General features: G+C 61.7%; 1 protein-coding gene across 1 annotated transcript in view; it reads right to left on the reverse strand.

Moving 5' to 3' along the window:
- Positions 1–11,876, reverse strand: part of ADAMTS7 (ADAM metallopeptidase with thrombospondin type 1 motif 7) — a gene marked incomplete at its 5' end in the record, with an annotated part of 39,943 nt that extends 28,067 nt beyond the window's left edge. Inside the window, 6 exons of the mRNA XM_081114784.1 lie at positions 142–266; positions 436–519; positions 1,332–1,513; positions 2,490–2,637; positions 4,104–4,444; positions 11,774–11,876. Coding sequence (XP_080970910.1) covers positions 142–266; positions 436–519; positions 1,332–1,513; positions 2,490–2,637; positions 4,104–4,444; positions 11,774–11,876 — 983 coding nt within the window. The remainder of the gene's footprint in view (positions 1–141; positions 267–435; positions 520–1,331; positions 1,514–2,489; positions 2,638–4,103; positions 4,445–11,773) is intronic.
- Positions 11,877–13,279: the final 1,403 nt, after the last annotated feature.

A 13,279-nucleotide genomic window follows, 5' to 3' on the forward strand; every position in this document is an offset into this window, starting at 1 on the left:
CCCCCAGCTCCCTGTCCCCCCGGCTCCCCGTCCCCCCAGCTCCCTGTCCCCCCGGCTCCCCGGCTCCCCGTCCCCCCGGCTCCCCGTCCCCCCAGCTCCCTGTCCCCCCGGCCCCCCGCCCCCCGGCCCCCGCGGCAGCACCTGGTGATCAGCACGGCCATGTCGTGGTGCAGCGGGTGGGAGTCGTCGTCCATGTTGAGCCGCCGCTGCCACTCGCAGAAGGAGCTCAGGGTGCTGTGCGCCTCGTGCGTGACCTTCAGGTCCTTCTGCGGACGGAGAGCGTGACGGCCCGGCCCCTCCCGCAGGCAGGGCACCCGGCCCAGAGGGGACAGACAGCAGGACGCCACGGCCCGACCACCCCTTCCTCCCGCAGGCACCCCCCCCCACCTTGCAGGGACTAGAGGGGCCTGGGAGGGGGGACCCCCGGCTTCTCACCACCTCGTCCTGCAGCACAATCAGGCGCACGACTGTGATGTGGATGGGGTTCCCGATGCTGGGGTTCTTGAAAATGCCGGCCACCTGCCCGAGGGAGGGGGTGAGGCGTCACCCCGGGCCTGGGACACGGGCAGCCGCCCGCCGCCCGCCGCCAACACCCATCCGCCCGCATTCCCCCGCAGGGCGGCTCCGCGGTGCGCCCCGGCAGCCCACGCGCCCCTGCCCCAGTCCCCACCAGGGGCTCCCCACTCGGCCCAGGAGAGGAGGCCACCCCCAAGGCCGTGAGGTGTGCAAAGTGCAGGGAGGGGGCGCGGAGAGCCGTCCGCTTGTTTAAAGCTCCCCGAGCCCAGCCGGTGTGGCTCAGTGGTTGAGTGTCGACCTTGAGCCAGGAGGTCACGGTTCCATCCCCAGTCAGGGCACAGGCCCGGGTTGCGGGCTCCATCCCCAGTGGGGCGCGTGCAGGAGGCGGCCAATCCATGCTTCTCTCTCATCATGGATGTTTCTCTCTCTCTCTTCCTTCCTCTCTGAAATCAACAATTTATTTTAAAACAAAAAAAAAAAGCTTGCCTGACCGGTGTCGCTCAGTGGATAGAGCGCAGCCTGCGGACTGAAGGGTCCCGGGTTCGATTCTGGTCAAGGGCACAGACCTGGGTTGCAGGCACATCCCCAGTGGGGGGCCTGCAGGAGGCAGCTGACCGATGTTTCTCTCTCATCGATGTTTCTAACTCTCTCTCCCTCTCCCTTCCTCTCTGTGAAAAACCAATAAAATATATTTTTTAAAAAAGCTTGCAGACTCTTCCTCCTGTTGGGGACCTGGGCTGGGGGCCCAGGCTGCCAGGCTTCCTGCCTCCTGCCCGCCTTTGCCCGGCGCCCGTGCCGCCCCCTGGGGCCCTCACCATGTTCATGATGGTCAGCGCGTAGCTCTCCACCTGGGGCTGCCCGTGGTGCCGCACCATGTCGGCGTCCGCCACCACCAGCGTCTCCACCCACTTCTCCCTGCTGTCCGAGCTCTGGTAGCGCCGCTGACGCTTCCGCTGGTCCCCGTCGGCCCGCTGCCAGAACTCCCGCTCCAGGGGCCCTGTGGGCCCGGGGCAGAGCGGGGGGAGCGGTCGGACGGGCCCGGCGCCCCTCCTCCGAGAGCTCTTGGGGTCGGCACTGGGGTGAGGAGGATGGAGGGACGGGTCCAGGCGCTCCCCTCACGTGGGGCCGGTGCATCTCAGCACATGCAGACCCGGCCTGACCCCCCACAGCCCCCCGGGACGCCCCCGGAACCAGCTCCTCTGCCCCGGGCTGGGGATCAGTGAGGAATCACATCTATGCAGCTGGGAAAACCGATGCCAGGAAGTGTTTAATGTGGCCCGGCCGGCGTGGCTCAGGGGTTGAGCAATGACCTATGAGCCAGGAGGTCAGGGTTCGATTCCTGGTCAGGGCACAGGCCCGGGTTGCGGGCTCCATCCCCAATAGGGGGTGTGCAGGAGGCAGCCGATCCATGATTGTCTTTCATCATCATTGATGCTTCTCTCTCTCTCTCTCTCTCTCTCTCTCTCTCTCTCTCCCTTTCCCTTCTTCTCTGAAATCAATAAAAATCCTATATAATATAAAAGCCTAATATGCTAAGTGCCCAGTCGTCCATTCAATCAATCAAAGCATAATATGCTAATGAGATGCTAAGGTTGCTCAACCGCTCGCTATGACGTGCACTGACCACCAGGGGGCAGATGCTCCAATCGGTAGGTTAGCTTGTTGCTGGGGTCCGGCCAATCGGGACTGAGTGAGACCGGCCGGACACGCCCACGAGCCCTCCCGCGGTCCCTCCCTGGCTGGCCAACCTCCTGTGTCCCTCCCGGGCCTTGATCATGCACTGGCGGGGTCCCTGGGCCTGGCCTGAGCCCTCTTGCAATCCAGGCTGAGGGGCACCCCCCCTCAGTGCATGAATGTCGTGCACCGGGCCTCTAGCATATTAATAAATAAATAAATAAATGGATACATAAAAAAGGATCTCGTTGCCCCGAGTGCGCAGCCCCCGCCCCGAAGGTGGGGGCGCAGGAGCATACCTTGCACCCCGCAGGTGCCTTGCTCCGCCTGCCCCTGGGAAGCTGGATGCTGGTACACCACGTGGGGCAGGGCGCTCCCGGGCTGGGCCTGGGCACCTTGCAGGGGCTCGATGAAGTAGTCCTGGTTGTTGAGCCGGAACACACCTTTCTGGAGAGGAACTCAAGGTCACACGGGGAAGCAGGCTGACCCGGCAGCGGGGCCCTGGCCTCCTCTGGCGATGCTCACGGCCAGCGGGACATCCTACCCCCTGAGGGACACTCACACCCAAAGGAAGAGGGGCCCTGGCCGGTGTTGCTCAGTGGATAGAGCATCGGCCTATGGACGGAAGGGTCCCAGGTTTGATTCCCGGTCAAGGGCACAGGCCCGGGTTGCGGGCTCGATCCCCAGTGGGGGGCGTGCAGGAGGCAGCCGAATCCATGATTCTGTCTCATCGTGGATGTTTCTGTGTCTCTCCCTCTCCCTTCCTCTCTGAAATCAATAAAAAAAACAAACACTTTTTAAAAATACAAACAAAAACAAGACCTAGCCGGTTTGGCTCAATGGACAGAGCGTCAGCCTACGGACCAAAGGGTCCGGCCTGGGCCCTGGTAGGGGTGGGTGCAGGAGGCAGTCAATCGATGTGTTTCTCTCACATCAACGTTTCTCTCCGTCTTTCCCTCTCTTCCACCCTCTCTGAAAATCAATGGGAAAATTTCCACAGGTGAGGACTAAAAAAGAAAAAAAAATCCTATATAATAAAAGCCTAATATGCTAAGTGTCCAACCATTTGTTCAACCCATTCAACCAGTCGCTATGACGTGCACTGACCACCAGGGGGCAGATGCTCTGATCAGTAGGTTAGCTTGCTGCTGGGGTCCAGACGATTGGGACTGGATGGGACAGGCCAGACACGCCCTGGATCCCTCCCAGAGTCTCTCCCTGGCCACCCCGATCGGCCCCCACAGGTCAGGCTGAGGGACCCCATCGGTGCGCGAATCCATGCACAGGGCCTCTAGTATATATCCTAATATATAAAAAGCCAGGGGCGGTCACGACCGAAACAACGGGGCGGACAATTGAACATCAGGCTGCGTGGGGCGACCAGGCCAACAAGGGGGGCAGTTGGGGGCGACCGGGCTGGCAGGGGGGCAGTCGGGGGTGACCAGGCCAGCGGGGGGGGGGGGGCGGGGGGGCAGTTAGGGGCGATCAGGTAGGCAGGCAGGCAGGTGAGCAGTTAGGAGCCAGCGGTTCCGGATTGTGAGAGGAATGTCCGACTTCCGGTTTAAGACTGATCCCGGGGCTTGGGCCTAAACCAGCAGTCGGACAACCCCCGAGGGGTCCCGGATGGATTGGAGAGGGTGCAGGCTGGGCTGAGGAGACCTCCTGTGCATGAATTTCATGCACCGAGCCTCTAATTATATATATATATATATATATATATATATATATATATATATATATATTTTTTTTTTTTTTTTTAATGCAAGTTTGAGAGCCCACCCGGACCTAACCTAAGGGACCCCCTATTTGAACAAGGCCTGCAGGCGATTCCAGCTCCAAGGCAAGTTTGAGAACCCAAATCCTGGGGACCCCCGGGAGGCCCCGCGTTTTCATTCCCCCGGGCCCTCACTCACCAGGCCGTCGCAGGCGCTGATGGCCGCCAGGCCGCCCTCCTGCTCCGGGCTCTGCACCTGGCCCTGCAGGTGGCAGGCGGGCGGCGCGGCCCCGCGGATGTGCGCGCTCCCCAGGCCGCCGGCCCGGCGCGTCTCGCTCACGAAGCCGGGCGCCAGCAGGTCCGGGGTGGCCCCCAGGTGCAGGCGCAGGTCGCGCCCGCGGAACTGCAGCTGGTAGAAGGCGTCGGCCGCGCCGTCGGCGGCCAGGGCGCGTTTGCGCAGCGCGCGCGGCCACAGCTCGTAGGACAGGAAGGCGCCGCCCGCGTCCACGCGCACCGGGTGCACGATGTCGCGCGCCGCCCCTGCGGGGAGAAAACCAGGCGATCAGGGACCAGAGGGCGGGACTCGCCTCCCCGCTGTGCCGCCCGCTACCAGCTCTGTGCCTCCGGCTGCAGGTATCTTGGTCACAGCGCTCCTGCTCCCACGACTGCCCATCTAGGGCCCCCGCCCCTCGCGCCCATCAAATCCTGGCCTTCCGCTGTTCAAAGCGCCCCTGTGCCCCAGCCCGGCCGGCGTGGCTCCGGTGAACCAGGAGGTCAGGGTTCGATTCCAGGTCAAGGGCACAGGCCCGGGTGGCAGGCTCGATCCCCAGGCGGGGCGTGCAGGAGGCAGCCGATCCATGAGTCTCTCCCATCTTTGCTGTCTCTCTCTCTCTCTCTCCCTTCCTTTCTGAAATCAGTAAGAAAAATATTAAAAAACAAAACAAAAAACCTTATGCTCTCATCTCACTCCAGCCCAGCCACCGGCCACACCTGGAACTGAGAGCCCTGGACACACCAGGGGAGTGCCTCCTGCTGAGAAGGCCCCGCCCCCTGCATTGCCCACCAGGGCCAGGCCTTCGGGTACATATATATATACACACACACACTAATGAATGGGTAATATGCTAATTAGACCATACGTCTTCTGGACGCCCTTCTGGACAAAGCCACAGTGGCGGGGGGCCAAGGCAGAGGCGGTTAGGGGCAATCAGGCAGGCAGGCAGAGGTGGTTAGGGGCGATCAGGCCGGCAGGGGAGCAGTTAGGGGGCGATCAGGCCGCAGGGGAGCAGTTAGGGGGCGGTCAGGCCGGCAGGGGAGCAGTTAGGGGGCGATCAGGCCAGCAGGCAGAGGTGCTTAGGGGCGATCAGGCAGGCAAGCAGGTGAGCGGTTAGGAGCCAGTGGTCCCGGATTGCGAGACAGATGTTCAACTGCCGGTTTAGGCCCGATACCGGTAGTCAGACATCCCCCCCGAGGGGCCCTGGATTGGAGAGTGTGCAGGCCAGGTTGAGGGCCCTCCCCCCCACCCCCCGCACGAATTTCATGCACCGGACCTCTAGTATATACTAATATATATATATATATATATATATATATTTCATTGATTTCAGAGAGGAAGGGAGAGGGAGAGATAGAAACATCAATGATGAGAATCACTGATCAGATGCCTGCTGGGGATCAAGCCTGCCACCTGGGCATGTGCCCTGACCGGGAACCGAACCTTGACCCCCTGGTTCACAGGTCGATGCTCAACCACTGAGCCTCGCCAGCCTGGCTGGTTCCTTGGGGTGTATTTTTTCAAGGAAATGCAGGAGCCGGGCTGCCTGGGGTGCCTTGCCTGGGTGCGGCTCTGGCCATATCTCCCCCATCTCTGATTTTCAGGAGGTCAGCGGGACCAGGGCTTTCCACACGCCTCCGGTAAGAACTTCTCCTTAAAAGCACATTCCCGTCCCTGGTCCCGGAGGCACTGAATCAGCACCTCCAGGAAACGGGACCAGGAAGCCCTGGGTTTGACCGGGAGCCTCAGGGGAGTAGGGGAATTCCGCATCCATCCATCCGGTGACCCTTCGGCAACACCTGGAGGGCTGTGCGCGGCTGCAGGGCGTTCAGCCGGGACCCAGAGGGCTGGCCCTGCACATCCGGGGCCCGGGGGTCTAAACCTTCAGGGAACTCTTTTTTTCTTTCTTTCTTTCTGAAGTGTTTTTTTGTTTGTTTGTTTTTTAATCATCACCCAAGGATATGCTCAGAGAGAGGAAGGGAGAGAGGCAGAGGGGTGAGCCCAAAACCTAGGCATGTGGCCTGGCTGGCGTGCGTGGCTCAGGAGGTCACGGTTTGATTCCCGGCCAAGGGCACAGGCCCGGGTTGCCGGCTCCATCCCCAGTAGGGGGCGTGCAGGAGGCAGCCGATCCGTGATTGTCTCTCATCCTGGATGTTTCTCTCTCTCTCTCCCTTCCTCTCTGAAATCAAAGACAATCTATTAATCCTATATAATAAAAGCCTAATATGCTAATCGACCGAACTGCAGAACAACCGGTCGCTATGATGCGCACTGACCACCAGGGGGCAGACGCTCAGCCCAGGAGCTGCCCCCAGACCGCAGGCCCCAGGCCGGCCAAGGCGGGTACCAGCGGGGCCCCCCAATCATCCCTGCCGGTCATCCCACAGGTCAGCCCTGATCACCGGCCAGGCTCAGGGACCCCACCTGTGCACGAATTTCATGCATCGGGCCTCTAGTTATAAATAAATAAACACCTAAGCATGTGGCCTGCCTGGGAATCAAACCCATAACCCAGTGTCTCTGAGAAAAATAGGAAGACCAGAGGTGAGCCAGGAGGCCCCATGTGTCAAGAAACCGGTCTCCATGCCCTAACCGGTGTGGCTCAGTGGATAGAGCGTCGGCCTGCGGACTCAAGGGTCCCGGGTTTGATTCCGATCAAGGGCATGTACCTTGGTTGCTGGCACATCCCCAGAAAGGGGTGTGCAGGAGGCAGCTGATCGATGTTTCTCTCTCATGGATGTTTCTAACTCTCTATCCCTCTCCCTTCCTCTCTGTAAAAAATCAATAAAATATATTAAAAAAAAAAAAAAGAAAGAAAGAAAAATGTCTCCTCGCCAGCCTTGTTTTTGTCCATTGAGGCTCCCAGCCTGGTCCCTGGCATGTGGGACAGTAGATGGCACAGGGCAAGCGTGAGCGACGCATGGTTGAAAATGAGCAAACTTCTACAGGAAACTTAGCTATTTCTTTAAACACCTGTTATTTCTTTGCCTAATGGCCTAATTAAAAAAAATATATAGATTTTTTAAAAATTGATTTCAGGGAAGAAGGGCGAGGGAGAGAGAGATAGAAGCATCCATGATGAGAGAGACTCATGGGCCAGCTGCCTTCTGCACGCCCCCTACTGGGGCTCGAGCTTGCAACCCGGGCCTGTGCCCCGACCGGGAATCGAACCCGCGACCTCTCGGTTCCTGGGTTGACCCCTTAACCGCTGAGCCACACCCGGCTGGGCTGGGTACGTGCTCAACCGTGAGGATGAGCAGGGTGTCTTGGGGGTAGACGCTCCCCTCTTCCCCCCAGGCACTGGTTCTGTGCAGGGAGAAGCAGGGACGTGATGACCGGGGTCAAAGGTGAGGGCTTCCCGCAGAAATAGCCCCAGATGGGTCCCAACTGGCCCCTAAAGGAGTGTGGCCTGGGGGTGAGGGCAGTCACAGTCACAGGAGGGGAAGGGGAGGCCACCTGCCCGAGGGCACAGCTATGGGACACACTCCAGGGACAGCGGTGTCCCTGAGGCATTGGGGGGGGGGGACAGGGAGGTCACCAGGAGGCTGGGGAAGCCAAACCACTGGGGTAAGTGGCCCCAGGGCTCAAACACGTGTCCCTGTCCACGTCCCTGGGGACACGAGTGAGTGCTGTTGAAATTGCCTCTGTAGCCCTTGGGCAGCACCGCAAGCCAGAAGCTCAAGGTGAGTCACACAGAGGCAGCCGAGGGCCCTGCGGTGTGTCTCAGAGGTTGAGGTCGACCTATGGACCAGGCGGTCACGCGTTCGATTCCCGGTCAGGACACAGGCCCGGGTGGCGGGCTCCATCCCCAGTGTGGGGCGTGCAGGAGGCAGCCGATCCGTGATTCTCTCTCATCATGGATGTTTCCCTCTCCCTCTCTGAAATCAATCAGAATATATTTTTTAAACAATAAAGAGATAAAGCCTCAAGACCAAGGACCCAGGGTGCCCTCCCTCTGGGGAGCAGCCCCCCCAATGGCTGGCCGTTGCCCTCTTCTTCCCCCACAAGCACCCATTCCCTAAACTCGAAGGGACCCCATGAGGCTTGCCACTAGGGGAGCAGCGGGCAGTGGCGGCTGGTCCCAGGCGAACCCTGACGCTGTCCCGAAGGCTCCTCTTCCCAGGAAGCTAAGGCAGCCCGGCTTCTTTCATATGAAGTCTCTTCTTATTGTTTTTTAAAATATATTTTTCTTGATGTCAGGGAGGAAGGGAGAGAGAGAAACATCCATGATGAGAGAGAATCATGGATCGGCGGCCTCCTGCACGCCCCGCACTGGGGATCGAGCCCACCACCCGGGCATGTGCCCTGACCGGGAATCGAACCCGTGTCCTCCTGGTTCATAGGTCGACCCTCAACCACCGAGCCAGGCCGGCCAGGCCTGAGCCCTTTCTTGTTTTACTGTCTTCAGCTTTAATACACGTTTCCTCGTAGTCACCTGGACTCGTGTGGTAAAATCTTTCCTGCAAAGTCAAGAACCCACACATGCCCTAACTGGTGTGGCTCCGTGGGTAGAGCGACGGCCTGCGGACCGAAGGGTCCCGGGTTCGATTCCGGTCAAGGGCACGTACCTGGGCTGCGGGCTCTATCCCCAGCCCTGGTCAGGGCATGTGCAGAAGGCAGCTCATTGAGGTGTGTCTCTCTCTTATTGATGTTTCTCTCTGTCTCTCCCCCTCCCTTCCACTCTCTAAAATTAATCAGTGGAGCCCTCGCTGGTTTGGCTCCGTGGATAGAGCGTCAGCCTGCGGATTCAAGGGTCCCGGGTTCGATTCCAGTCAAGGGCACATGCCCAGGTTGTGGGCTCAATTCCCAGTGTGGGGCGTGCAGGAGGCAGCGGATCCATAATCAATGATTCTCTCTCATCATGGATGTTTCTCTCTCTCTCTCCCTTCCTCTCTGAAATCAATAAAAATATATTTTAAAAAAGAAGGGTTTTACTTTTAAAATAATAATAATAATAAAAATAAAAATCAATGGAAAAATATCCTCGGGTGAGGATTATAAAACAAAAAAAACAGCCCTAACCGGTGTGGCTCAGTGGATAGCGCGTCGGCCTGCGGACTGAAGGGTCCCACGTTCGATTCAGGGCAAAGGCATGTACCTGGGTTGCGGGCACATCCCCAGTAGAAGGCAGCTGATCGATGCTTCTCTCCCATCGATGTTTCTAACTCTCTATCCCTCTCCCTTCCTCGCTGTAAAAAAAATCAATAAAATATATATATATTTTTTTAAAAATAAAAATCAATGGAAAAATATGCTCGGGTGAGGGTTTAACAACAACAACAAAACCTGAGCCCAAGATGTGTTCTCTGGCCCCAAAGCAGGCGGCATTCCGTGGGCAGCGCCCAGGTCTCCGGGGCTCCGCGCCTCCAGGGACCCTGAGTGTGAGCGGAATGGGGAGGGCCCCCTGCCACCTACCCCTGGGGGTCCCAGTTCCTGCCCCTCCCCTCTGGATGGGGGTGGAAGGGGGAGACAGATGAGAAGGGAGGGGGGGGGCCGGGTGCCTGTTGGGCCACCACCCTCCCAGGGCAGCTCCCAGGGGCAGGACTCACCAAGGACTCCCTAATCTCACTGGCTCAGCCTGGCCGGTTAATAAAAGCAACAGCCACTCCAGGGAGGTCACCCCCAGTCACGCTTCACCCTCCCGGGAGCCCTAGGCCAGTGGCCGGCAAACTCATTCGTCAACGGAGCCAAATACCAACAGCACGACTGAAATTTCTTTTGAGAGCCACATTTTTTAAACGTAAACTCTACAGGTAGGTGCATTGTTATTCACTTCATGAGGGTCCTCCTCAGCTGGCCTTTGCTAAAAACGTCCTCAATCTGCCCTGACCGGTGTTGCTCAGGGGATAGAGCGTCAGCCTGCGGACTCAAGGGTCCCGGGTTCGATTCCGGTCAAAGGCATGTACCTTGGTTGCAGGCGCATCCCCAGTAGGGGGTGTGCAGGAGGCAGCTGATCGATGTTTCTCTCTCATCAATGTTTCTAGCTCTCTATCCCTGTCCCTTCCTCTCTGTAAAAAATCAATAAAATATATTTAAAAACAAAAAAAAGTCCTCAATCTGATGGAGGTAGGTTCGCTGAGGCCGACCCCTTCCACCGCTCCCATCCACACTCGTCTTGTAGACCTGTCTCGTCCATCTCCTTTCCTTCATCCTCTCTCTATGTCCAAACCATCTCCACGCACCTTCCTCCATCCTCCACCCTCCATCTGCTCCCACTCCACAACCTTCCCTAGAATTAACTTCCTAAGCTTTAAAGTTTGAAGCCAACTTCGCGCTGTACGTGCGCGCCTGCAGGTGGTATTTTATGGAAAAGCCACAGTCACGGGGCCAAAGAGCCGCATGGGGCTCGGGAGCAGCGGTTTGCGGACCACTGCCCTAGGAGGTGGATGCCCTAGGAGGTGGATGCCCTAGGAGGTGGATGCCATGATGCCCCACTTGACAGGACGGTGGCCACACGCCTACATGGGGGGAGGGAGGGGTCTGGCCTGCAGCGGGGAGTCCGCAGGGCTCTGATCCCAGGGGACACCCCCCCCCACCTCCATTCTTCCTACAGCTGCCATGGGCCCAAGTCCAGGCTCAGGGGCAGACCCTCCCCCTGCCACCCCAAACCCCCCAGAAACCACATTCCTGCTGCTCGGGCATCCCCCACCCCCACCCTGTGGGCGGCCCAGGGGTGCCCTGGCAGGTGACTCCCCTGCAACCTGTCCCCTCATCCCCAACTGAGACTTTCCAACCACCTGCTTGGCGAACCAGATGGCGGGCACCTGGCCAGAGCCAGGGAGACGCTGGCGCCTTCTCCACCGCGCACAGAACTCCTCGGCGACCCCCCTCGCTGGGTCCCCAAAACCGCAACCTCTCCACCAGGAGCAGGCCTGATCCAGCCCCCGCCTGGCACACCTTTGCAGCGCCCCCCCCCCACGGCCCCCCAAGTTCAAGGTCTACTCCAGTCCCGCCATCCCAGGCCCCCTCTCCTTGCAACCCCCACCCCCCACCCCCTCTCCAGCGGCCTCCTGCACGGCTCTCCCTCCCCAACGTCCCACCGGCCCCCTCAGACCAGGAGCTCCCCGCGCGCGGAGGCAGGGCACCCCCACACCCCCGGCTCCTCCACCCCCACCCAGGCCGGCGGCTCCGGACACGCCAAGAGCTCCCGGGACTGAGTCTCCTCGGAGTCTCCGGCCTCGGGGAAGGGGGAGCGGCAGGAAGTGCCGGCGGCGCGCAACCGGACCCCGCGCCCTGGGCCCCCGCGCGGATCGGCGTCGGGGCGATCGGGGAGGGTCTGGGGGTGGTGGCCCGCAGCGCCCCGCAACCCGCGCTTTCCACGGAGGAGGTGGGTGAGCAACCAGCTCCTGCGCGCGCAGACCGCGCTCCATCCAACCCCTCGGACCGGGGACCGCGCGAGGGCGCGCGCGGCTGCGCCGGAGAAGTGGGGACCCGGGCGTCCAACGCGCAAGGGGGGACTCCTTCCCGGCCCCGGGCCAGGCCGATGGCGGCGGCGGCGGCGTCCGCAGGGCCCCCCGGACCCCCACACCCGGCGGAGGAGGGTGCGGGGTCTGCGGAGGCCGGAGGGGAGGCGGGGGAGCGGGGCGGCCACCCACCTGGTGCGGTTTGGGGGGCGCCGGGCGCCAGCGCGCACAGCAGCAGAAGGAGGGGGCGCAGCAGCGCGCGGCTGCCGGGGGCGCGGGGTCCGGGGCGGGACATGCCGGCCGCTCCGCGCGCTCCCCGGTCCGTGGGTTCGCGAGCTCCCGCCGGGTCCCGGCTCCGGATCCGACCCGCCCGGCCTCCCCGCGCGTGCGGCTCCCGGTCCGGCCGGGGCCTTGGTCCGCGCGCAACAAAGAGGCTGCAGAGCCCGCCCCCTGGCCGCCGCCGAGGCTCGGGGAGAAGCCCTGGGAGTGAAAGGGGGCGAAAGACTGAAGAAGGGAAAGAAGAGGAGGAAGAAAAAGGAAGAAAGGAGGTGGGAGGGAGGGAGGGAGGGAGGGGAGGGGAGGGGAGGAGGGGCGCGGCCGCCGGCCCCCGCCCCGCCCCGCCCCGCCCCGCGGAGCTGCCCCCGCCCCGGCCCCGGCTCCGGCCGCCGCGCCCCTCCCCGCCGCTCCGGGGGCTGCGCGCTCGGCCACTCGCCTCCCCCGCGCCCGCCGGACCGAGCGCGCCCTCTGGCGGTGGCGCGGAGCGGGCTGTCCGGGGTGGGGCGCTAGGAGACCCCCCAAAGGATCTGGAATTTCCGGAATTCCCGCCGGTCCCCACGCTGTGCGCCAGGAGGCGCCCTTGGGGTGCATGCGCCCAGGCTGGGGAGGCCTGCCCGTCCTGGGAAAGGGACACGGGGGCGGGAGGCGGGGGGCGGGGGGGGGGGAGGACACAGCTGGGGGTCCCAGGGTCCCAAGGTGATTCTGCTGCAGAGAGAGGCTGCCCCCCCCCGACTCTCCAGTGAGCACCCCTTTTTCCATGCGTGGGGAGGTCCCCCATTCCTCATCTGCAAGTGACTGTCTGCCTGGAGCGGAGCCTGCGCCCGCAGACTCTCAGCAGGGGGGTGCCCCCGGGGAGCCTGGAGTGCGGCCAACCCAGCCTCACAGCCCAGGCCAGCCTCTGCCTGGGACCCTCTGGGCTTCTGCTGGCCCAGCCCTGCCTCTGGCTTCCTGCTCCCCCCCCCCCCCCCCGGCTCCATGCACTGGGGGACACTCACCCTCCACCCCCTGCCCTACTGGGAGGACCGTCGGGGTCCCCTGTGGTCAGCTGGGCCGCCCCGACCTTTGCCCAGCCTCTGCCCTCCGCGGGCAGGAGGCGCGCACACTTCCTCATTGTCCGGTCTCCCATGCACTTCCCTTCGTTCCTGGAAGCCCCACCCCACGCCCTTCTGGTCCCCCGGGGACGGGAGCACATGGCCACTCCGTTCCTTGACCTCCTCTGGTGGCCTTTCACCCGCCTTGTCCATCAGGGCCACCGCCTGGGCTGTGCCAGACGCAACAGCCGCCCCCCTGGCATCTGGAGAGACTGGACCCCGCAGTCTCTCCCGCCCCCACCCCCCCAACTCCCTGAACTGTCTTCCTCCTCCAGTCCCCTGTCACCTTCCTCTCCTGCCCACCTACCAGCCCCTCCTGGCTTCACCGATG

This window comes from Myotis nattereri, assembly GCF_964212035.1.
Source record: "Myotis nattereri genome assembly, chromosome: 21".
NCBI classification, from domain to species: domain Eukaryota; kingdom Metazoa; phylum Chordata; class Mammalia; order Chiroptera; family Vespertilionidae; genus Myotis; species Myotis nattereri.